The sequence below is a fragment of the Peromyscus maniculatus genome, chromosome 10 (assembly GCF_049852395.1).
Source record: "Peromyscus maniculatus bairdii isolate BWxNUB_F1_BW_parent chromosome 10, HU_Pman_BW_mat_3.1, whole genome shotgun sequence".
Lineage (NCBI taxonomy): Eukaryota > Metazoa > Chordata > Mammalia > Rodentia > Cricetidae > Peromyscus > Peromyscus maniculatus.
Window position 1 is genome coordinate 33,378,579 of NC_134861.1, and position 26,580 is coordinate 33,405,158.

Below are 26,580 nucleotides of genomic sequence, written 5' to 3' on the forward strand. Positions count from 1 at the left end.
TTACATGAAAAGACTGCTTATGAACATTTTATTCTCTTTGAAATAAATACTGTGCTGTAAAACTGTCCAGAACTAAGATTTATAATATACAGCAGGAAGGTACAACAGAGAGTCAGCACAGTGAGTTTTAGAATGAACCATTCTAATTTAGGGAAGACACCAATCGTTGGCACTACACATATACACTGGTAATAAACTCACTTATGAGAAGAAAGAATCATAAAAGTTCAGGAAGAGGAGCAACCTGCCATAAAAAAAGAGTTTCTTGAGATAACAGTGGTGACAGGTCATCTGTGAGGCTCTACTCTGTTTCTCTGTTTCTACTCCTAGTTTAGTGCCTGACACAGAGCAGCGGCCACAGAAAAATTTGCTTAAAGGATTTCAGGCACTAGAATTTTACATATTTTACATGGCCTCTTATTTAAACACTCTCCTAGCAACTTTTCTCTTCATTATCTTTACTTCATTAGCTCTTTATATATGCTGTAATTTACACAATAAGTATATTATTTAAAAGTACTTCAACAAGTACAAGATTATGACATTTGAATAGGCTGGACTCTAAACTGCTTGAATCAGATTTTGAAATCACATTATCCAAGCAAAGTCAAAATGAAATCAGTTCATATAACACCAAAATAAATGAAGTGAGACAAGCATCTGCCTTACATGTTTATCAGTAACCTCTATATACACATGGATTTCACATTGTATTGCCAGTCCTTTCTTGTGATACCGTAGACAGGGTCCAACAGTGAGACTCTACAATGAGACATGGTTGGGATGAAATGATGACTTTCAATCATCTTTCTTTCCTTCAATTTTAATATACTTTAGTTGGGGAGAGAAAGAAGTCCATTTTCATCAGCTGTATCTAGGATTTTACAGATTACTGGAGATTCAACCTGAAGAAAAACAGCAATGACATTAGAAACTAACAGTATCTTTTCCCCAATGAATATTTTGCTAACTGTACAGGTTCTTGATTTAGATAAACCACCCAACATTTTCCCTACAAATTAGGCCCCTTTTTTTTTTTGATAGGGCCATGCCAGCCTTGAACACTTGGCAATCCTTAGTACTGCATTACAGGCAGGTTTCATGATCATTAATCAAGATTACAGAAACACTAATTTTAGTCATTTATATAAAATATGAGATAGGTAGAGAAAACATTTTTATCTCAAAGTAAATATGGCAACAGAAACGAGGTACAAAGGATGGGAATATGTGAGGAACTTACATAACTAGAACAGTAAAACACTGTGGCAAAATAACCAGTTCTATTTGAAAGGCAAACTAAACACTAACTTAAAGATGAGTCAGCTGTCATGATAACTGTGAAAAAACAAACAACAAAACAAAAAAACCAAACACATACCAGGAAAAACAGTAGACAACATGTGACAAGAGAGAATTTAAGTAGAGAAAAAGAAATCATAAGAATCCAGTGCAAATAGTAAAAAATTAAAAGTGTACCACAGATGAACTCAGCATGGTGAAGGTTAACAGAAATGACCTGCACTTAAATATGGTGCAGGGAGGGGATGGAAGTGGGAATAAAAGGAAGTTTCTGAGATTTTGAAAGAATTTCAAATTAGTATGTTTAATAAGAATTTCAGGCCGGGTGGTAGTGGTGCATGCCTTTAATCCTAGCACTCAGGAGGCAGAACCAGATATATCTTTGTGAGTTTGAAGCCAGCCTTGTCTACAGAGCTAGTTCTGGGACGGACAGGGCAACACATAGAAACCCTGTCTCAAAAAACCAAAAAGAATTTCAGAAACAGAGGAAAAAAAGGAATAGGGCAGAAAAAAATCTTTGAGGAGATGATGGCCAAATTTTTTCTAAAATTTATATGAACCAAAAAGCCTAGAAGCTATGTTTAATTCACAGAGGATAAGAAAAGAAAAAGGCACACTTAGAACATAATCAAAGTTAGTATTATAGAGCTGGAGAGATGGCTCAGAGGTTAAGAGCACTGGCTGTTCTTCCAGAGGTCCTGAGTTCAATTCCCAGCAACCATATGGTGTCTCTCAACCATCTATAATGAGATCTGATGCCCTCTTTTGGCCTGCAGGCATACATGCAGGCAGAACACTGTATATTCAATAAATTAAAAAAAAAAAGTTAGTATTATAGAGTCTTTAGATAAAAATCTAAGAGGGTGTTTCCATGACTCTGAGGTAGCAAAAACTTCTTAGGACACAAAAAAGCAGTACCCATAAAAGAAAAAAGAAAACCAAAAAAAAACTGAACATAATAGAATAATATGGTTTTGCTTATTAGAAGACATTTAAAAAGGTGAAGCCACCATAGAGTATGAAAAAGTGTGTACAAAGAGCTTGTATCTAGAATATTTTTGAATTCCTAGAATCAAGCAATCAGAAGATAAGTAACAACAGCAAAAAATGGATAAGAGACTGACAGAGATTCTATTCCTTCACCAGCAGTCAGGCTCCTTTGAGCCTCTGTCCAATTATGTCTTGGGCCTTGTCTCTGGCCTGCCTAGTCCATTTTTACCAAGAGAGAACATCCACACTCAGTATCTGATCACTTTGGCTGCTTTAATAAGAAGCCCAGACTCTTGATGTCTCTTTGTGATATTCTACTTAATAACTCCTCTCATTTGGCCTGTTGGCTATTGATCCTGAGCTGTCTCTTCTGTATTCAGAGCTAAGCTTTACCTGTTTCTGCTACTGTAATAGTTTTATTTATTTATCTTGAATTTCATACATGCATACAATGTATTTTGATCAAATGTTCTTCCCTGTAAGTCTTGGTACTGATAAAAACAGTACTAAATAAAAGTCCTCTTAACCATTTTAAGAACTATTCTGTATTAAAGTCTGGTTAGATGTAAGGCTTCACAAAAGCATATGAGGGCCAATGATGACACAAACATGTCTTCAGTATTTGTATAAGGAATGCAAACAAAACCCACTAAAATGACTAACAAAGAAGACTGAAAATAAAGCTAGTGGGGAGATGGAGTAACTGAACTCTCAGGCACTGTTGGTAGATTAAAATAGCAGTAGCATTTTGGTGAATCATTTTGTAGAATGTATCTCTACTCATGACTTAGAAATTCCACTCACAGGTATTTACCCATAACGAATGAAAACATATAAGCACAGAAAGACTTGTGAAAACAGTTCATAGCAGACTTATTCATCATAACCAAACCAAACAAAACAAAATAAAAAACCAAAAAGAAAAACAAATCAAATGTCCCTCTGCAGAAGAATGATTAAGCACATGTAGTAGAGTTACAGAAAAGAATATGATCTGGCAACACAAAGATAATGAAGTACTGATACATATAACTTAATAATTAATTAATTGTATCACAACTGAGTGTGAAAAGCCAGGCATACAAGGGAACGACATTCATGTGGAATCCCAAATGAAGCATATGTAATCTATAGTATCAGAAACCAGAAAGAGGTATCCTTTGCTGATGGGGTATGAGAGAATTTCCTGCTGTGACAGACCTCCAGTTGATATTTACAAGACTATTTTAAAATGGTTAAATATCATCAAACTCAGCATTTAAGATCTGTGCTTTGAGACATGCTCTCATGTGTGCTAGGCTGGAGTAGTTGAAGATGATATGAACAATTTATCCTCTTGCCTCCATCTCTTAAGTGCTGGGATTACAGATGTATATACCTTCATGTCTGGTTGGTTTTATGTGGTACTAGGAATTGAACCCAGGGCTTCACGCATGCTAGGCAAACATTCTACCAACTGAGTAGGCCTTTGTGCAATTTATGTAAATAATACCTCAAAAGAAAAATATATCTATTAAATCTTAGAATGCCCTTTGTAGATTTAAGACAAAAAAATTCAAATATGTTCAAAATTTAATTCTTTTCACTTGGTGGCACTGGGATTGAATCCAGGACTTCCCGCACTCTAGATGAGAGCTCTACCACTTAGCCTCTAAGTGAACTCTTGATTATTTTCATTTTACTTACCCCAAGAATATATTGGCAGGAGTGAGGCTCGAGCATATACACAGTAACAGCATGAGGAGAATCTGATTCTTTACACCTAAAATACAGAGTACTTTAAGGTATTGCCTATGTCATAAAAATAGAATTATTTTTGTTATTAAGCTATGACAATCTTTAAATGGACCTGGTATAATTTAACATCAACAACATAGTTTTATAATTATTTAGTTAGTACATCTTATGTAAAACTTTGTCAATAAAAAGTAGGCAAAAGGATTCAACTTACTTTAGTTTTACAGTCACCTGTCTGGGTTTGTCAGTTATATCGCAAATATCCCCATTTCCATAAAAATGTGACACCATCCTGAGTTGGAGAAACATATAAACTTTATTACAGTCTAATTAGAATAACTATAATGGGTAGGTGAAGTTATATCATACTCAGATTCTATAAGGAAAATATTAATTAAGGAAACTTTGCACTATTTTTCTTAGTGCTATCCATATTACAGATAGGTCAGACTCAAGGTTTTGAGCTTGGTGTGGTAGATAAAATACCTCTAATACTAGCCCTTGGAAGGATAAGGGTGCAGGATTGCTGTGAGCTTGGGGCCAGTAATGCTAACAGCAAGATTTTATCTCAACCAACCAACAAACAAACAAAAAAAAAAAAACCCAAAAAACAAAAAAAACCAACCAAACAAAACATAGTAATAAAAGCTGCAGCTTTAAAGTTACCCACTTCCTCAGCCCAGTATATTGTTTATTTAGTGAAACAATTCTTCCTTTCTTATGTATGTGGGACAAAAGGCAAGCCTCTGCCAAAGAATAACTTTCAAAGTGAGCAATATCCCCCAAAAAAGCTTTATGTTTTCGAGTCACAGTCTTCTAGGCTTCAATGTTGAGCACCGGATACTAAAAGCTAATTTTGTAGGCAACATAGGCCTAAAATAATCTGTCTAGTACACTGAACACTTTAATATCTCTTTTCTGTTTTCCTAACTTTGATTCTGGTCAGCCTGAAAAGTCAGCATATTTTGAAAGTGATTTCTCAATACTATCTGCTCCAGGAAGAAACAAAAGTTAACATTTGAGAATTAACAAGAATTAATCTTGGGCTGGAGAGATGGCTCAGAGGTTAAGAGCACTGGCTGCTCTTCCAGAGGTCCTGAGTTTAATTCCCAGCAACCACATGGAGGCTCACAACCATCTGTAATGAGATCTGATGCCCTCTTCGGGCCTTCACGCATACATGGAGGCAGAATACTATATATATAATTAAAAAAAATTAAAAAATTTATCTTTTAAATTCACTGTACAAGAGACTACAAGAAATGCTGAAGCATAGTTAATTATTTGTGGGAAGTAAGATTAACTTACTTCTGGTAATAATAAAATATATCCACATAGTACAAAAGGTATGTGAACACTACCTCACAAAAACTAAGTAACAAGGAAAAATAAAGTATATTTAACAAATTAAAAAACAAACACAAATACTTTAGAAGACCCCAATTCTAATCGAATCAAATAATTACTGAAAGTGGGGAGGTAGCTCAGCATTAGGCACTTGCCTAGCATGGATGATTAATCATGAAGCTCTGGGTTCAATCTCCATCACTGTATAAAAGAAAAAAACTGGGGCTGGAGAAATGGCTCAGTGGTTAAAAGCATTCACTGTCCTCCCAGAGGACCCAGGTTCAATTCCCAGTATCCATGTGGCAGCTTACAAATGTCTGTGACTCCAGTTCCAAGGAATCTGACACTCTCTTCTGGCCTTTGTGGGCAATAGGCATGCAAATGGTGCACATACACATACATGCAGGCACACACTCATACACACAAAATAAAAACAAATCTTTAAAAAAAGGAACAAAAACAAACAATAACAAAAGAATGGAATCATTGTCACTAACATCACTGGCAATCTTTATTTTTTCTAAACATTTTTAAAAAAGATTTATTTATTCATCTTATGTATATGAGTGCACCTTATATATGTACACCTTAATGCCCAAAGAGGCATCAGATCCCACTATAGATGGTTGTGAGCCTCCATGTGGTTGCTGGTAATTGAACTCAGGACCTCTGAAGTATAGCCAGTGCTCTTAACCACTGAGCCATCTCTCTAGCCCTCTTAAAGGTTTTCTTTTTAAATTTTTAATATTTTTTTAAATGTATGTATTTGGGTATTTTGTCTACATGTATATCTGCATACCTGAAGAGGGCATCAGATGGCTGTGAGCCACCATGTGGTTTTGAGCCATCTCTCCAGCCCCATCACACCAATTTCATACCACCATCAATGTTAAAGGCAGCAGGTAGTTTATTGAATGTTATTACTAGGGTAGGTTATTTTACTTAAATGTCCTCATAACCTTATAGGGATATACTATTAGACAAGCAAGGCTTACAGATGATGTAATTTGCCCAGGGTATTATATTACTACTGAAGAGCCAGGCATCATTCGAACTTAGGTTGCCTGAATCCAAGACTGTGGATTGGCGGTTTTTTGTTTGTTTTTGTTTTTTTTTTTGGAGACAAGGTCTCTCTACATAGCCCTGGCTGTCCTGGAACTTGCTCTGTAGACCAGGCTGGCCTCAAACTCAGAGATCTGCCTGCCTCTGCCTCCCAAGTGCTGGGATTAAAGGCATTCAGCATCATGCCCTGCTCTGTATATTTAAAATTTTAATCTGTCAATATTTTGAGTTTTAAAAATCCTATTAATCAGTTTTAAAGGCAAACAGTCTTTACCTGACTGTCTGGGTGCCATCGTCTTGAAGATGATAAGCTCTAGCAGTGTTTTTCTTAGCCCATTCAACATGCTCTTCTTGGTTCCATGTCCCCACAACCACAGAAGTTTTCCCATTATCTTTGTCCTAGTATGTAGAAAAATACGAAATTTTAAAATTACATTTCTTTTCCTATGTGTGGGCATGTATTATATAAGTGAGCATGCTCAGAGTATCAGGCCAGACATCAGGTTCCTTCACCAGATGAGCTACTGTGTTATTTGAGCCTGACAGTGTTTGTGGTAATGCATATTTGACATGAGTAAACAGACCTTCCTATAAGCCCCAGTTTCCATCTTCATCCATTCACTGGATAATGATTCGGTGATATCAGTCAAACTCAGGAAATAGAAATTTAAATGATATTTATTGTTTCTCTGAATAAAGTAATTTCCAGTTAGCCTAGCTCCAGATGTAGTAACTTGTAACTCAGTATCTTTTCCCTTTCTTATCTCTCTTTCTGTTGTATTAGTTCCTTCCTGGAGATCTTTTTCTTTAGATTCTTCTTTTAAAAATTATTTATATCATTGTATGTGTGCATGATACATACATAACTGAAGACACATGCACTGACAGTGCTGTGGAGGTAGGCCAGAGGACAACTCTTAGGAGCTGGTTTTCTTTTTCCACCTCAGGATCTGGGGCTCAAACTTAGGTCGTCAGACTTACACAGCAAGTTCTTTCATGTGCTGAAACATTTTGCCAGACCCTTTCTCTTTGGATTCTTTTCTAATACTTTCACTGCCAACACCATACCACCTCCAACCAAAAATTTAACTGATCATAGATATTTTATACAATTACATACATACTAGTATGCTGTTTTGAGATGAAAGGGGCATCGAACCCAGGAATTGTGCGTACTGGGAAAGAGCTTTATGACCAAGTTACAGTCCTAGCACTACTACTGTGATTCTGAACTGAATCTTTGTTGTGCGGTAAATCTATCTCCCCCAAAACATGTGTTGTAAACCTAGTTCCTAGAATTACAGTGTGGGCAAGTAGAACCTAATGGAAGATATTTAAGTCTTGAGTACTGTATCCTTCTAAGAGGAGGATTTCCATTTATGCTCCTATCCTTTCTATCTTAAAAAATAATTAATTCATTAATTTTATGTGTATGGGTGCCTTGCCTACGTGTATGTATGTGCGCCATATTCATGTCTGGTGCCCATGTGACCAGAACAAGATGTTGGATTTCCTGGGCCTAGAGTTACAGATAGTGACTATGTGTTGCTGGGAATTGAACCCTTTGGAAGAGCAGTTATTACTCTTAATTACCAAACCATCTCTACAGCCCCCAAACTCTCTCAGTCTTTCTTCCTCTTGGTTTGTGTCATTAAACGAAGTAGCAAGAAGGCCCTTACCAGATGGCAGACACTTTGATAAGAATGTCTTTTTAACCTTTAGAAATGTGAAATCTAGTTTCATTTAAGTTATCCAGTTTGTAGTATTCTGTTAATGGCAGTATAAAATGGACTAAGATGCCTTACCCCAAAGTTCATTTTTACTTTACCTCTCTACTTTTATGTAAGAACTTTGAAGTTTAAGTCTCCATAACTCATTTGATGGCACACACATTTCTGTGTAAAGACTGTGCCGAATCCCTTTCCTGATTCTGCCTTTATTATTTAAAAAATACTATGTATTGTATATAAAAGTAAGCTCTTCCACCTTTACTTTCCTTATTCCTTGTTGCCCTTCATATTTTATGCCAGATAATCATGCTAGGTAATAATATACTTCTGATTAATAGTACAGAAAACCTACTCAGTAGCCAGTGAAACAAGCAGGGCCATTTCCCTAGTAGACTTGATTGCCTAATGGAAAAGAGCTATTATATTCCACCCACACCCCACCAGCAACTAGGTTTGTTAATTTCCAGACAGGGATTCGAAAGCTGCATAGGGAGCAAGCCTACCTGGGTTTGAATTCCAGCTTTATCATTTATTGCCTATGGGATTTTAGGCAAGGAACTAAACCCTGTTTCTGTTTCTGAAACTTGGAATAACAGGACCGATTTACAAAAGGTATTCTTAGGATTAAATGAGTTAATATGTACAAAGTAGTCAGTACTTGGCATATAGTCAGCACTATGCTTGCTAGTTGTTATTATCTTCCAAAGTAGCTTTCCACCAGAAAGTTACATGCTAAGTGACCTTGGACAAATTAAATTTAGTAAAGTATATAGGAGTGTGTTAAGTACATGGAAAAAGAGTCATTTTAATAGCAGTGTTCACTGGTTCAACTTTCTGGAAGGCATTTTTTTTCAGTGTGTATACTTTGACCTAACCAAGCACACTGTTAAATATATATAAACATACTGGCAAAAGCATACTTGGCACATGCCTGCAACCTGGGCTATTAAGACCCAGTCTCAAAACAACAACAACAACAACAAACAAAAGAAAAGAAAGCAACAACAGCAAAAAACCCAAAAAATAAATCTCAACCAACCCCAAAACTCAAAACCAAAACCCCAAACAAGACAAACCCCAAATAAACAAAAAAATCAAAACCTTCAACTTAACCCAACCCAAACTAAGTAACAACAACAACAACAACAAAACCCTGAAAAAAGCCGGAAAGTGGTGGCTCTTGCCTTTAATTCCAGTGCTAAGGAGGCAGAGGCAGGTGGATCTGTAGCTATCTAAAATGCTTATTAAAACACTACTGTAGTAGCTATTGTATAGCTTACTTCATAGAGTGCTTGCCTAGAATGTACAGAGACCTGAGTTTGATCCCTATCTTCTTATAAAAGTGGGGGCATTGCAGGGCACACATATAATCCTAGCACTTAGGAGGTAGAGGCAGGAGGATCAGAATTTCAAAGTCTTCCGTACCTATACAGTGAGTTTGACAGTAGCTTGGGTTAGAGACTCTATTAAAAAAACAAAAGATGAAATGGTATTTTCTATTATCTGAGGAACTTGGTATATTTATTAAGTTTGATTAATTCTGTAATCAATGCACTTATTATTTATCCATTTCTTAAGGATAAACTATAAGAGTAACTTCTTAAATTAGAACACAATAACCTATTAATCTACCAGGCTCATGGTAATTTAAGAATATGGGTAGTTAATGAGCAATGTTCCTACAAGATGACTGAATCAGTTAATACTAAGTTTTCTAGTGTCTAAAAACTGGGAACACTCCGGCTAGTATTTCCATATTAAAATTATTTCATGATTAAAAGTAATATTAATGCCATTCTTTTTTCCAATTTTTAAAAAATTGTGTCTATATGTGTATGTTGTGCACTTCAGTACAGTACCTGTAGAGGTATCTGGGAGGCACTGGATTTCCTAGAGTTAGAGTTACAGGTAGTTGTGAGTTGCCTGGAATCAAACTTGAGACCTCTACAAGAGCAGTACACTCGTAACTGCTGAGCCAAATCACCAGCCTGTCATAGACCTTAAAACCTTTAATCCAAGGCTGCTGATGTAGTTCAATGTTAAGAGCACTTGACATATCCATGAGGCCCTGGGTTTGAGCTCTAGCAATGCAAAACAAATAAGCAACTTGGATCTATCCAGTGGTAGAATGACATAAATGCTATTCTATACCTCATGATATTGATGTACATGTTTGCCATAGCAGAATTCATATTTCCACCAACCAACACCCTAAAGTAAAGAAACAGATAAAGTTATTCACAGAGAAGGGAGATTGATATAACAATGCCACAAGACAGTTGGAAATATATGTAATTTTTATAATTTTTAAAATCAATAGTATAACAAAAACAGAATATGACAGTCTGGTCTACACAGTGAGTTTCAGGCCACCCAGGGCTATATGTGAGTCCTTGTCTCCAAAAAAAAGGGGAAGAAAGAAAAAACAAACAACAAAAATCCACTAAAAGGAAAAAAATAAATAAAAAGAATTAACTGCTGTACTCTCACAAAATACATAAGACAAAATTTTCACCTTTGCGTATATTTACAATGGTTTTAATAGTCAGAAGCAAAACATTACCTTCTAAACTTAGCTCAAGTTTGAATTGTGACTGCTGCATAACCAAAATGTGAGAAATAAATCACTGATGTCTATTCTAACGATCAACCCAAACCATATATGACTGCCATAGGAAAAGTCAAGCTTTTTTTTTTTTTTAAACATAAAAAAAACCAGGTTATAATTCAAAAGTCCAGGTTATTTTAAACTGGAAAATATTTTCTCTGTAGAAAATAGTAAAAATGGTAACATTTCCCAATATGCCCTTTGAAGCCAAATAGTAGCTGAATTATACATGTATATATTAATTAGATTCTGGGATACAGAAGAAACCTGTCTTCATCTGTTCAGAGCTATGTTTTCCTTAAGTTGTGTAAGTGAGATTCCTATTCATCTTCCCCTTCACTGTTTGATTTACAGCAGACATTTTTTTCTATAGGCTAATCCATAATCTAAAAAGATTTTAGCCTCTCCTCCTGAAAGTACATCCAGCATATTCTTTCATCAGCTTGATAGGGTACAAAGTCTTATCCTAACAGTGAAATGTTACACTAAAGCTTGCCCAGTGATTGGGCAAAACCAAAACTTATTATAAGCCACAGTCATCCTAGGGTCCCTTCTGCTAGGTAACCTCCCTGGATCTGTGGGTTGCAGTCTGATTGTTCTTTGGAAAAGTCAAGCTTTTAAGGGTAGAGAGAATATAATGGGTGCAGATTAGACTGTAGAGATATGGGGGGATGGGACTACACAAAGAAAATGTCCACTGGAGATGGCAGAATCCAGTCATTTTTCTGTAGACACTTTTGTTCTGTTCTTCCAATACTATGGGTTAGGTAACTGCCACACATAAGGTTTTAAGATAAATATTTAAACTACAGTTTCACTTTCTCACCCCATGAAAACAGTAAGAGCCACTAAGGAACTCCTTTATGAGCTGGTCATCTGTCAGCTTGGATATATGGGTTGTTCCAACAGTGAGCATTGGCTGAGAGCCAACAGCAATAGGTTTGTGGATGGCTGGAAATCTCTCTTCTTTTGCAGATGGCGACTCTTCCTAAAATTAACCAGATGTGTTTATGAGCTTTTATGACATGTTTTTCAGTTACAGCTTGTTATTACTTTAAAATTTGGAAAAACTTAATTTCAAGGTTTTTTTTTTTTTTTTTTTTTTGGTTTTTCGAGACAGGGTTTCTCTGTGTAGCTTTGCGCCTTTCCTGGAACTCACTTGGTAGCCCAGGCTGGCCTCAAACTCACAAAGATCCGCCTGCCTCCGCCTCCCGAGTGCTGGGATTAAAGGCGTGCGCCACCACCGCCCGGCTAATTTTAAGGTTTTAAGAAAGTGGATTTTGTGACAATAGAGAAAAGTCAAGACAAATGTTAGTTCCACCCCAAGTAACAAGTATGATAATTCTCTGGCACATAGGGAAAATTTCGATTTTATATCTGCTTCTTGTCTCCCTTTTGTTAAGCACTTTGATAATTACTAAGCTTTGCATCCTTACATTTAATTTTGTAGAAGTCATTAAGGTTAACCTAATGTAACAAGCAGGGTAAAAAGGAGTTGGTTGGGAATGAATAGGATCATCAGCACAATTACTCAAATGTAGCTCGATCTGGTTGTTGCTCTGGAGGAATCTGTAATTTACTAGAGTAGATCCAAAGTTCTGGCACCTAGAACTACAGACTCATAAAAGAAGGGGTAGATGGAACTGACTTTTGACAAAGAATTGAAATGTGAAGACTTTACCAAGAGAACACTCTTGACCAAGCCATGAAACATGAAAAATTTGTGATGTGTGTATATATATTTGTGACTTAGTTATATGCTTTGGATTTGTGTGCACATACGCATAAGGATTTGAAGAAAAGACTCATCGGGGAAATATGTAGGGCTGTAATATTTAAAACTAAAGAGATCATCAAGCATGTTTATGCTGGGAAACTACACCTAAGAGCTCTGGATGTTATCTTGTAGGTATTAAGCAAAGGTGTGCATTTGCATGTGGGGGTGGGTAAGGGAGGGGGAGTGAGAGAGTGTGAGTGTGTGACTCTCAGGCTACCCAAGGCTTCAAAGTGCGACCATGCCTCAAAAAACAAACAAACAAAAACAAAACAACACTTAGGGTTTTTTTTTTGGGGGGGTGGTGAATTGGATAGAGAATAGTTTGTTTTGTACACTGTGAGGACAAAGACTGTGCAGGAACTACACTTGCTCTAAGCACAGTACTTTAAAAGAAATGGGGACAACCAGGCGTAGTGGAACATGACTTTAATCCCTGCACTTGGGAGGCAGAGGCATGTGGATCTCTGAGTTTAAGGCCAGCATAGTGAATTCCAGGACAAGACAACCAAGGTTATAGAGAGACCTTGTCTAAAAATTTAAAAAAAGCAGTGGGGAAGATAATGGTTCTGAAAAAACAGATGAGTGGGATATAATTGAAAAAAAAAAAAAAAAAGGTATGTGGCCATGCCCAAGAGGCAGATGAAGAGGGAAGATGGTGTATCAAAAAGAGGAGCAGCACACAGAGGTGGTTAAAGGAGAGCAACAGACCAAGTGTAAAATGCTAAGAGGTGGAGCTAGGGCTGCTCTTTTTTTTTTTTTTCCAAATTGTCTCTAACTCTCTCCAGGGGATCAGACTCTCTTCTGGCCTCCACAGGTACCAGGCATACACACTGTGCATGTATACACATGTAGACAATCACATACGTGCATTAAAATAAAATAAATCTAAATAAAATTCTTAGAAATTGTGTAATTGTATGAGAATGTTAAAAATTCTGACAAGTCTAAATAAAAGAATTGAAATTAATCAAATAATTAGAATTAAAAATTTGAAGTGAATAAAATAAATTGCCATTATTATGCTACAGAAATAACACATTGATACAGGTTCTGAAATATGGAAAAGGAAGTACTGATAAACTATAATTAGTTAACTCTCATACCTCTTTATTTCTCCTAAATGGCACCCTCAGTATCTCTTCCTGCTGCTCCAACTGTCTTAGTGTGAGGGGTTTAAATGGAGATCCTGGCAGTGATTGGCAGAATATATCATTCACAGGAGAGGCTCTGAACCTATTCAATAGGAAAAAAAGGCATTAAGGCTAAACATGAATACTTTAAAGCCCATGTGCACTGTATGCTTAGAATACTGAATGAACAACTAACCTGTATTTAGGATGATTGCACAAGAGTGGTGTCAAAATGACAACTTCGTATTCACAAGTTGTAACTTCAGCTACTGAAAGGATTTCATGCTTAGATTCAGGATGGCATATGTACATCACAGTGCTTGATCTGGGTCGGTTCTGTTTCAGACTACAAGGTGTACCATTTCCCATTCCCACAGGATAGTAGGGTGTCATCTGACCTTCAATATTTTTAGTGGGGATCTTAGAAAAAAAGTGTAGGCAGACCTTTTATTAGAAATTTGAGGTGGGTTAGAGGATGAGGTAAGTATTTATTCTGAAAGAAAACTACATTTTATTTGTAAACAGAAGATGAAAACGTCTGTACTTTTTTTTTGTTTTTTCTTTCTTTCTTTATTCCCTTTTTGTCTGTACTTTCTTTTAAGTCAACCCTAATGTTCTGATTCTTAAGTTCTTGAGCAAGTATGCATTTAGGGATAGTGTAATACAGAACAAATTATTTGATGCTAAAATTAAAATGTTAAGTTATGTACATTTAAGTGAACAGTACAAACACATGATTAATATGAGTTACTGTCAATAGTTCTGAAGAAACAAACTAAGCTAACAAAAAAAATTTACTATATTGGGCTGCTTAGCTCTTTTTTCACTAAACTCACAGTGAATGTTGTTTATAATTTAGATTCTACAAATTTTAAGGCTGTAGCATTCTTTGAAGTATTCTTTGAATTGCTCCTTTTACACAATATTACTCTAAGCCATCATTTGATGGACATATATGAAGTACCTACAATATGTATATGCATGGCAGCTTTGCATTGTACATAGATAAAACACAGTTCCTACACTTAGCCTCTATTTTTAAAGCCCATATTGGTAGGTAGCTTGTTATTTACATATGCAGTTTATCTGTTACATTTATAGGAGATGAGGCACAAGCAATAAAAATGTTCTTATCACCACTGTTTCTAATGCTACATAGAAAGCACCACAGCTATGCATTGAAGTGATGGATTGGTATCAGCATTTCACAGACACACATTGATATTATTATTCTTTTAGTAGTGGAGATTGAGCTTAAGGTGTTGTACATGCTAGACAGTGTTCTGATACTGGGCTGCAGCTTCACTCTTCCTTGTTATTTATTTCACTTATTTATTTTTGACATTACCTTTATGTATTTGCATGCATGGGCACATGTAGCTCTATGTGTGTGTGGAAGTCAGAGAACAACTTTCAGGAGCTGGTTCTCTCCTTCTACCATGTCGAAGGGAGTTAGGCCAAGAAGACCTTGAACTTGTGATTCTCCTGCCTTAGTCTCCCACAAAGCTGGGATGACAGCCCTGTGTCACCAGTCTCAACTGACAGTTTATTTAGGTATTATTTAAAAAGTAAGTAAAAGGATTACAACATTATTTATCTATTTTTGAGACAGGGTCTCACTTGTGTATAAAGCCCAGGATAGCCAAGAACTAGGTATGCAGAGTAGGCTCACAGAGATTTGTCTGCTTTTGCTTTCTGATGCTGGAATTAAAGGTGTGTGCCATCATGCTCAGTTGGCAATGGAACTTCCATAGAAAATCCAGTTGTCATTAAATTGTGAATTTTATTTGACTCATTTCCTTGAGGCATTATACAAAGAATATATGTAAGCTTCTGTCACTAAGGTCATACCTAACAATGAAGAATGATAAGTTAATACATCACTTGCCTCATTTAACTTCTCTTTTTCTTCTGCTTCTCGTTCTGTGGAAACAATGCAAGAAAAAGGTGAACATACAGCATGAACAATCACATCTATATGACACAAATGACTGCCTTCAATCAGCTTTGGAACCTTAAACTTCTTTCTAAAGACGAAACAAGATTTTTGTCTTACTGCTTTTTTGAGTGAAAGTTGCTGGGTAATGGAGCCAGGGTCTCCTATGTACTAGGTGTTTACACGCCCTCTTCTCAGGCCTGCCCTTTACTTTTAAAGTTAGTGTTCCCAAAATGGCTTTCTATGAGAGACCCAAGTTTGGTTCCTGGGAATGACATAGTGAAAGGAGAGAACTGATTCCCAGAAGTTTGTCTCTGACTCTGTGCATGCACATACATTAAAGAAATAAACAGTAACAACAATGCAAAAAAGGTATTATCCAGGAAAATTTCTTTTTCCTTTTCTTTTTTTGAGTCAGTATCATGTTGCCTAAGTAGGCCTTGCTATGTAAAAAGAATGGCCTTGAATCCCTGATCCTATTGCTTCGAACCGGGAAATACTAGGCTTACAGTTCTGTACCACCATGCCTGGACTTAAATTTCAATTAGAACTTAAATGTTAAACCAAAACCCAGTAGTACTATCATCAGTTTTAGAGACTAACCTTTTTCAGACAGAAGATTCTTAGCCAGCATATTCCCAAGATAGTATTCATGAATATTTACTTTCTACATTAAAAAAAAAATTACAGTAAGTACAATATCATTGTGAAATTTCTTATTTTATGCTTTATAGTTCAAAGAAAACATACTTGGCCAGTTTCTTTTTCTTCATGGTATTGTCGAATATGTTTTCCATGACATACTTCGTAAGTCCAATAAGATTCAATCTAAGAAAGACATATGTTTTTAAATATACAAAAGCCATATAATCATATTGAATTTTACTTGAAATTTTAGCAGCTGAGCAGATTCTCCCTCAAATCTGAAATAAATTTTTATGAAGTGACACTTATAATTATGTCACACAAAATGGCAAAATTTCTGAACTGTATTTGATTTCTATTAATTAGCAATGTATGAAGATTATGTGACAGAAATAGAGCTATAATATATTTGGGTGTGTAATAACTATCTGGCTACTTTTCTACATAGCTTAAAAATAGCAATTAGCATTTTTTTTTTGTTTTTTTGAGACAGGGTTTCTCTGTGTAGCTTTGTGCCTTTCCTGGATCTTGCTCTGTAGACCAGGCTGGCCTCGAACTCACAAAGATCTGCCTGCCTCTGCCTCCCGAGTGCTGGGATTAAAGGCATGCGCCACCACCGCCTGGCACAATTAGCATTTTATAATTCTATCATATAAGAAAGCTTCCCTTTTAATTAAAAAACATTCAAAGTATTTTAGTAACTGATACTTTGATATTGGTGTACTATCTACTGCACATATAAGAATTTAAATGAACAGGCCGGGCGGTGGTGGCGCACGCCTTTAATCCCAGCACTCGGGGAGGCAGAGCCAGGCGGATCTCTGTGAGTTCGAGGCCAGCTTGGGCTACCAAGTGAGTTCCAGGAAAGGCGCAAAGCTACACAGAGAAACCCTGTCTCGAAAAACCAAAAAAAAAAAAAAAAAAAAAAAGAATTTAAATGAACAACATACTATTAAGCAATAAGATTTGCACCTAACTTAAAATGTGACATACCATAATGAAGCCAAATGAAAAGCCATTTTAAGGCTGCTAGAGACTTACTTTCTTTTTATTTATTTATTTATTTATTTATTTATTTATTTATTTTTGATTTTTCAAGACAGGGTTTCTCTGTATAGCTTTGCGCCTTTCCTGGATCTCGCTCTGTAGACCAGGCTGGCCTCGAACTCACAAAGATCCACCTGCCTCTGCCTCCTGAGTGCTGGGATTAAAGGCGTGCACCACCACCACCCGGTGAGACTTACTTTCATATGTACATAAAATACGTACTCTGTAGGAACAACTGCTCTGTTTAAATAGTGGTTCCAAAAGCTCTCTTGGATTGGGGCCTTTGTAATCCTTTTCTTCTTCCTAAGAAAAAATTGGAGTTTAACATACAGTTTTTCTAGAACATCATCCAACTCTGCTGTTTGGTTATTAATTCATTAGTTAAATCACAAATGCTTGAAAATAAAAGAGAAAAAGTCAACATCTTTAATAAGAGCCTATGGTATGTTACTTCTTTCAAATGAACTGAAGTATAAAATATGAAGCCATAGAAAAATCTTCCATAGCATTCATTCTTTTTTTCAAAAAAGTTTTTATGTATAAGTTTTCTAAACAATCCTTGAAAACTTATTTCAGAATTTTCAATTGCCTATATCCCCCCCCAAATTCTAGCTATGAAAGTTTTAGGATGGTTCTATCGTGGAAAGGTGTTTTTCAGTTTCCTACATATTTTAATACTTCAGACTGGAACCACATGTGTGGTTATGTGGGTATATTTTGTTTTAAAGGGGCTTAAAACAGCATGGAGCAGCTGCCTTGGGCAGATTTCAAATATGAACAAAATTTAAGAAAAGCATTGAGTTTCATATTCTACTTTACAGACCATAAAAATGTAAATTGGCTTAATAAATTCAATGAGTGGAAGAATTGAGTTTCAAATTTGTTCAGGGATCCACAGCTAACTGTAGCCTATACCTCAGCCTCCTGGCTCCTAGGCTGGTGTCCTTTCCATTTTACCATGCTGCCTCTCCTGTTTCATCTTGAAAGAAGTCATTGCCTTGAAGGATGGATAAGAGGCAGTTAGGGCATTTTAGGAGAAAGAAAAGGGCGTGAGCTAAGGTAGTGAGAAAGCATAAGGTACCTACAGAATTATTTATTATAAGAAATCTTTATGAAAACACTATGTTTACATTAAGATATTGTGTTTGAAAACCATTTGCATAAAGGAAAACAAGCACAACAACATTAATAACTAACCCCCCCCTTTTTTTTTTGTAATTTTAGACAAGGTCTCACAATGTAGGCCAGGCTGACTTAAACTCATGGCAGTCCTTCTGCCTCTGCCTCCTGAGTATTGAGATTACAGGTACACCTAGCTGGTCGCTAATTTTTCCAAAATGAATCCCCAAATCAAAGAAAACAGTAATAAGGGGTTAAAGTTTTCATGCTACAAGGTTGTTCAGAATCTTGTTACTCAATTTTAAGGTATATCACTATAGGGTTGTAAAATACATACATTTGGTAAGAGGGATCAGTAATGTATGTATAAAAAACATACCTCATCCCCACTTGTCACAAGAGGAAGTATACATTTGTATTTTTCTTTATGTGCAGTTGTCATGATGACATAATTATCTTCTTTATACAAAACTCCAGTTGTAGGCTAGAAACAGAATAAAAATATACATTTTTTTTTCAGTTAAAGTGCATTACACTGAATGAATTTATTATTTCAACTAGTATTTGTTTTTTTTTTTTTTGTTTTTTGTTTGTTTAAATTTTTGAGACAAGAATTTCTCTGTGTAACAGTCCTGGCTGTCCTAGAACTCAATTTGTAGACCAGGCTGGTCTCAAACTCACTGAGATCCATCTGTCTCTGCTTTCCAAGTGCTGGGATTAACACGTGTGCTACCACTGCCTGGCTCAACTGAAGATGTTTAAAGCATATTTTCAGAGGTATGCAAAATAGTATACACATTTTTAAATGATAAAGTGGAGATAAATTGTATCCTACTATTCAAGCTAACAGAAAAAAAATAAAGTTTGGGATATAAAGGAAAACAAGTAATGTAATTGGTTGAAGTTTAAAATTCTAATTAATACACAACAATTAATAAATGGGACCTCTCGAAACTGAGAAGCTTTTGCAGGGCAAAAGACACAGTCAATAAGACAAAAAGACAGCCAACAGAATGGGAAAAGATCTTCACCAACCCCACATCTGACAGAGGATTGATCTCCACAGTATATAAAGAACTCAAGAAACTAGATATCAAAATACTGAACAGTCCAATTAAAAATGGGCTAAAGAGCTAAACAGAGAATTCACAAAACAAGAACTACAAATGGCTGAAAGACATTTAAAGAAATGCTCAACATCCTTAATCATCAGAGAAATGCAAATCAAAACGACTCTGACATACCACCTTACACCTGTCAGAATGGCTACGATCAAAAACACCAATGACAGTCAATGTTGGAGAGGATGTGGAGCAAAGGGAACACTCCTCCACTGTTGGTGGGAATGAAAACTTGTACAACCACTGTGGAAATCAGTATGGCGGTTTCTCAGAAAATTAGGAATCGAACTACCTCAAGACCCAGCCATCCCACTCTTGGGCATATACCTAAGGAATGCTGATTCATACCATAAAGATACATGCTCAGCTATGTTCATAGCAGCACTATTTGTAATAGCCAGAACCTGGAAACAACCTAGATGCCCGTTAATGGAAGAATGGATGAAAAAAATGTGGTACATATACACAATGGAGTACTACTCAGCAGAGAAAAACAATGAAAGCATGAAATTTGCAGGCAAATGGATGGAACTAGAAAAAACCATCCTGAGTGAGGTAACCCAAACCCAGAAAGATAGTCATGGTATGTACTCACTCATAAGTGGATTCTAGATATAAAATAAAGAACAATCAGACCACAACCCATAGAACCATGAAGGCTATATATATAGCATGGAGGTCCCTAGGACGACTGTGGCTTATAATAAATTTCGGTTTTACTCAATTATTGAAAAAAAAATAGCCAAATGAATAGAAACACATGAACTATGAACCAAAGGCTGAGGGGCCCCCAGCTGGATCAGGCCCTCTGAATAGGTGTGACTGTTGTTTGGCTTGATCAGTTTGGGAGACAACTAGGCAGTGTGACCAAGTCCTGTGCTCATTGCATGAGTTGGCTGTTTGAAACCTGGAGCTTATGCAGGGACACTTGGCTCAGGCTGGACCTGCCTGGACTGAGTCTACCAGGTTGATCGCAGTCCTGGGGGGGGAGGATTTGCCCTGGAGGAGGTGGGAATGGGGGGTGCGCTGGGGGTAAGGGGAGGGAGTGGGAGGGGGGAGAATAGGGGAACCCGTGGCTGATATGTAGAACTGAATGGTATTGTAAAATAAAATAAATAAAATTAAAAAATTCTAATTAATAAGCATCATGAGGCTACATTGTGGCATACACCTTTAAGTCTAGCACTCCAGAGGCAGAAGCAAGTGGATTGCTTTAAGTTCGAGGCTTTCCTGGTTTACTTTTGTGGTTGTGCTGAAAATGGAATCTAGATCTACGTGTGCTAAGTATATGCCACTGAGCTATATTTCTAGTTCAGGAGACCAAGAATAGTCAGAGAAACACTGTCACTGAATACCTATAACTTCTAACAGCAATCACCATCTATATCTGACAATCCTTAGACTTTACAAATGATCTCTGAATTTGGTTGGATGGGACACTAGAACACAGCATAAAGCAGTTATTTTTCACATATTTGGGGAATACATAAATTTCTTTAAAAAGAATAGTTATCATGGACCCTCTGTGCTGACATACCCTTTCTTCGGAATATATATCAAGAATCAGCACAATTCACTGTAAGGGGCCATGCTGTGGAATAATCCTCTTGTACACTGAAAAGATTTGTCACTCAAATCGGTTTAATAAAACGCTGATTGACCAGGCAGGAAGTACAGATGGGGCAACCAAACTAAGGATGATGGGAAGGAGAAGAATGGAGTTAGAGGAGTCACTAGCTAGATGCAGAGGGAGCAGGAGATAAACATGACATGATAATAAAGGTACTGCCATGTGGCAATGAATAAAAAGAAATATAGATTAACCTAAAATGCAAGAGCTAACTGGGTAGCGGTGGCACATGCCTTTAATCCCAGCACCCAGGAGGCAAAGGTAGGTCTCTGTCAGTTTGAGGCTAGCCTGGTCTACAGAGTGAGTTCTAGGACAGATTCCAAAGCTACACAGAGAAACCCTGTCTTGAAAAAAAAAAGTAAGAGCTAGTTAGTAATAAGCCTGAGTTGAGGTTGAGTATTTATAATTCATATTCAGCCTCTGTGTTGGTTATTTGGGACCAGGCAGTCAGGACATGGAAATGTCTGTTTACAAGGTCATACAGTAAATGTTTTAGGCTTTATGGATATAATCGGTGCTAACTCTGTTACCCTAGCAACAAAGCACATGGACAATATGTAAATAAACAGGCATGGTTATTTTTTAAAATAATTTATACTTTTCTGAAGTATAAAAACCTGTAGTCAGCTAGCATAAGAGCTATAGTTCTTTCCTGTTATATGTCAGTTTTCTTACTATACCTTAAGTTTTCTGTACTATGAAAACAAATGTACATTGCTTGTATGAACCAACACATTTTAAGCAAACACTTCAATTAATCTAACTTATTTTAATAAAAGGCAACCTCTGTTCTGTGATACATACTTTATGGTACCTCAAGTCTCTTCACTTTTCTCTTCTTGTAATGCTTTGTAAAACCACTGCCTGTTTGGCTATTACTAGCAAGGAAAGATCAACTTCTTGTTAAGTAAGTATATCTATTCTTTTCTCTTTTTAATAAAACTTTACTATACTATATACTACTTGGAACCAATGCAATCTTAAATATAAATGACAATTAGGGCAATGTTTTCCCAAGACAATGAAAGAAACAGGCAGTATTAGCTCTTAGAAGCCTGAGGAATAAGTTCCAGACCAAATCTTTCCACTACCAAATCTGCAAATACCTAAGTCCCTTATAGAAATGGCACAGATTTGCATATAACCTATGCAATAGCCTCCCTTATATTTTAATCATATCTAGATAATTTCCAACACTAAAGCATTGTAAATATTTAACTACATGTTAAACTGTTTTCCTTTTTAGGGAATGAGAAGGCCTGTATGCATTCCATTTAGACTTAATTGTTTCCCTCTGATTTTTGTTGGTATTGACAAGTTTTTGGTATTTATGTGTGTGTATATGTTTGTGTTTGTTTGTTTATTTATTTTTTGTTTTTTTTTCTTTTCCAAAACAGGGTTTCTCTATGTAGCTTTGGCACCTTTCCAGGAATTTACTCTGTAGCCCAGGCTGGCCTCGAACTCACAGAGATCCACCTGCCTCTGCCTCCTGAGTGCTGGGATTAAAGGCGTGCATCACCACCGCCTGGCTGTGTGTTTATTTTTTAAGCAGTGTCCTTTATATAGCTCTAGTTGTTTTGGAACCTGCTGTGTAGACTGGGCTGGTCTTGAACTCAGAGATCTTCCTGCCTTTGCTTCCTAAACTGTTGACAAGGTTTAGCGAGATACCACATGTTGGTCTTGCCTAAACTCACTATGGAGGCCAGGGTGGCTTTGAACTCACAGCAATCTTCCTGCCTCAGCCTTCTGAGTGTTGGGATTATATGCTACCATCCCTTCTCCTGAGAATTCTGATACTAGGCTGAGTGAATCCACAGACACAGACCTTGCAGATATGAACATGTAGCATGTAGAATCAAAAAAAAAAAATTTTTTTTTAAAAAAAGATTTCTTTATTATGTTCTGTCTGCATGCCAGAAGAGGGCACCAGATCACATTACACATGGTTGTGAGCCATGCTGGGAATTGAACCCAGGATCTCTGGTAGAGCAGCCAGGGCTCTTAACCTCTGAGCCATCCCTCCAGCCCCCAAATATCTTCTTTTATGTACTCTGCATTTATTAATTCATTCATCCTCAAATGAAGCATTATACTCATTTTTACAGAAAAGGACTCTGGGGGCAGAGATTAAACAATTTGTCCAATGTTAATCTAGTAAGATGGAGCAGAGCTCAGAGAAGCCAAGCAGGTCAGCTCCATAGGCATGTGCTTATTACTCTTTTAACATATTTGAACCAGTCTTTATTAATATATATTCTAAAGATTACTATGTACATTTATTTTATGGCCAAAGATACTTGTTTAAAATGCCATCATAGGTGATAAGATTATCAAAATATTTGAAGATGAGGAGTTGTGAGGCCAAATTTAATTTATTTTTTGGAGACAGGTTCTCATGTAACCCAAGCTAGCTTCAAACTTGCTATATAGACAATATATTAAGCTATCCTTGAACTTCTGATCTTTTTGTCTCTACCTATCAAGTATTGGGATTAGAGGAGTGTGCCACCCTATCTTGCTTGGAAGTCAATTATTTTTAGTTTATTAAGACTTTCTATTTATTATTATCATTATTATTATTTTTGAAGCAAGGTCTCACTGTATAGCCCTGGTTGGCCTAGAACTTGCTATGTAGACTAAGCTGTCTTTGAACTTAAGAGATCTGCCTACCTCTGCCTCCTGAGTACTGGGATTAAAGGTGTGTGCCACTCCTTCCTGGCTAGTTTTCAATAAAGTGGATGCAATAGGGAAAACTTTTCTGGACCAGTGAGTCACTTATAAGGATCACGAGGTATAATTTAAATCATTTTTACAAGGTATAATTTTAATCATTTTTATCTTCATAAATTTTGGGAGTATACATTACTAGAAAGGAGTCAGGTATGGTAGTGCATGCTTATAATCTGTAGTCCCAGGTCTTGGGAGCCCGAGGCAGAGGATATTCTTTTTTTTTTCCTTTTTTATTTTATTTTACAATTCCATTCAGTTCTACATATCAGCCACGGGTTCCCCTATTCTCCCCCTCCCACCCCCTCCCTTTACTCCCAGCCCACCCCCCATTCCCACCTCCTCCAGGGCAAATCCTCCCCTGAGGACTGCATCAACCTGGACTCAGTCCAGGCAGAGGATATTCTTAAGATAGAGGCCAATGAGACCCTGTCTCAATAACAGCAAGAAAAGCAACTACAATAACAGGTTTAAGAAAAACAAAACAAAACAAAACAAAACAAAACAAAACAAAACCCCAGTTATTTTAATTCAGTGTTTGCCAATTTTCCTAGTTCACACAGTTTCTGAGTTATTTACAAATGTTCAATCAACTGATGCATAAAAATAACCAGCAACCATGTGAAGGGGGCAGTTATTTCAATTAAATAAAGCATGGAAGGGAAGTGTTAAGATTACAGTATTTAAAAATTCAAAAGATCAACTATTGAAAGCTTACTTTTGTACAAGGATATGGCTCTTTTCCCAATTCAGAGAAAGCATCTAGATTTTTCTCAAAGTAATTCAGACTAAACAAAAAGAAAAACAAACACACAAATAGCCTAAAACTCCCAAGTCTTCAAGTATGTCCACCTGAGATTTTGTTGCCTTCTCCTCAGGCCTGTAATATTTTGTAGAAATGTTTTAACACTGGAGACCAATCAAAATAAAATTAAAATAGCAGTAGATTATGGCATTAATACAAAGGTAGTCCTAACTTATGTCCAGAGAAACGTTTACTTAAAGGATATGGTCAGAATGTAACAGAAAGAGAAACAAATGGAATATAAAATACAGCATAAGCAAAACCCATCACAAAGTGATGTGGTGATGGTAATACCCTAACTTAGTAATTTTGTGGTGCTGTCCATATGAAGGCTTGTGCCCTAGGCTAGTGCTTTGCCACTGAGCTATACTTTTGGTGCCTAACTTGGTACATAACGTCTTGGCATTAGAGTAATACCTATTAACATCTCAATGGAACAGTAAGCGAGCAATACAATAAAACTGACCCACTTGAATTGATGGTATGTAATTGGAACGCAATTAAAAAACTAAACAAAAAAACCCTTTGCTTTTCCTAGCATGTCAATCTGAAATAAGAATATGCTATTGTTAACAGCACAATAAAAAAAAAAAGATTTTTTTTTCCTCTTTAACTGTGTGTATGTGTGTGTAGTTAAACACATGAGTACAGAGGGCAGATGACTAAGAGAGCACTGGATCCCCTGGAGCTGTTGTGAGATACCAGATGTATGTAGGTGCTGGAAAACAAACTTGGATCCTCTGGAAAAGCACTAAGTGTTTTTAACTGCTAAGCTCTCTTTTCAGCCCTCAAGGTCACCCTTTAAAATAAACTGGTCTGCAGTAGCTCTACATGGATAGACTTTTCAGAACTACACTCTCTCAAACAGAATTTTCATTCTCGTGAGATTATAGACAGAATTATTTATATAATTCTGCACTGTATAAGACTTCATCATAAAATCTCACATTCTAGGGCTGGAGAGATGATGCAGCAATTAAGAACGGGCATTACTCCTCGTAGACGACTGAGTTTAGTTCCAAGGTCTCACAACCACCGGCCCAGGTCACTTGTTACTCAAGTGTACAGAACCCCTTTCACACAATACACACAATTAATTAAAGAAGTATGTGTTGGAGGGGAAAAATTAATAGAGATGGGGCTTGTGTCTGCAGGACGGTTGTGTGGATAGGGTGGTGTGGTCGTAATTCTAAGACTTCCTCCACAGAGTGGGACTGTTGGGAAGCCCGGTCTCGTGCAAAGGAATTTAAAGGAGAGAGAGGAAGTGATCGCTTGATTTTCTAGTTTTTAGTATGGAGGACACATCCAGATAGTGTGCTGAATGAATCAATGAATGAAAGAAGGAAGACACTTCGGCTTGGGGAAGATAAACGCTTGAAAAAAAAGGTTCTGGAAGAGAATGCTAGGAAAACTGAAGGCTGGGCTGAATGCTTCGTGCTGGGAAGAGGAGAGGTGGCTGCAGCTAGCGAGGGCACTGACCAGAGAGAACTCGGTGCCGGGCCAGTTGACGCGGAAGGGGATGTCGTCGCTGAGCTGGGGCAGCGCTCGGCCGCCGCCAGACGCTTCCAGGAGACCGCACAGGACCAGCAACAGCGGCCCTCCGGGGACCAGGCTCCGCACGCCGCCGCCTCCTTCCTCCATCCTCCGTTGCCGCGTCCTCCAGCCGCCGTCACAACCTCCTCTACCCGAGGAGAACAGGTGGTGGAGGAGGAGAAGGAGGCGGCGGCGGGACTACAAAGCGTCCTAGGTGCAGGAGACCCAACCGCCGCCACGTCTCCTTCCGGAGAGTTGGGCAACGCCGCCTCCGCCCTACACTCGGGCCACCGCTTCCGGGGCAGGCAGCACATCAACATCCGGGGTCGTGGGT

General features: G+C 37.2%; 1 protein-coding gene across 2 annotated transcripts; it reads right to left on the minus strand.

Moving 5' to 3' along the window:
• Erlec1 (endoplasmic reticulum lectin 1) lies at positions 1–26,580 on the minus strand. 2 transcript variants are annotated; one of them, XM_076546186.1, is made up of 15 exons: positions 26,193–26,580; positions 18,810–18,914; positions 18,227–18,308; positions 17,534–17,614; positions 16,370–16,447; positions 16,223–16,286; positions 15,572–15,606; positions 13,880–14,103; positions 13,657–13,786; positions 11,603–11,764; positions 10,320–10,379; positions 6,713–6,837; positions 4,244–4,321; positions 3,979–4,054; positions 1–905 (listed from the first exon to the last, which is right to left on the minus strand). In XM_076546186.1, the coding sequence occupies exons 3-15, from the start codon at positions 18,269–18,271 to the stop codon at positions 834–836; spliced, it is 1,230 nt and encodes a 409-aa protein (XP_076402301.1). In that variant the 5' UTR covers positions 18,272–18,308; positions 18,810–18,914; positions 26,193–26,580; the 3' UTR covers positions 1–833. The 2 variants fall into 2 exon arrangements, with proteins under 2 accessions (XP_076402301.1, XP_006996270.1); XM_006996208.4 differs by lacking the exon at positions 18,227–18,308.

Bases quoted from the DNA above. Each gene is read 5' to 3' on its own strand.
- Erlec1 (XM_006996208.4), bottom strand. From the start codon at position 26,354: ATGGAGGAAGGAGGCGGCGGCGTGCGGAGCCTGGTCCCCGGAGGGCCG. The intron at 14,104-15,571 runs GCAAGTGATGTA...TTTTTTTCTAAG, and splicing joins AAAAAGAGAAGTTAAATGAG to ATCCCCACTAAAAATATTGA. The intron at 4,322-6,712 runs GTAAAGACTGTT...TCTCCAACTCAG, and splicing joins GATGGCACCCAGACAGTCAG to GATGGTGTCACATTTTTATG.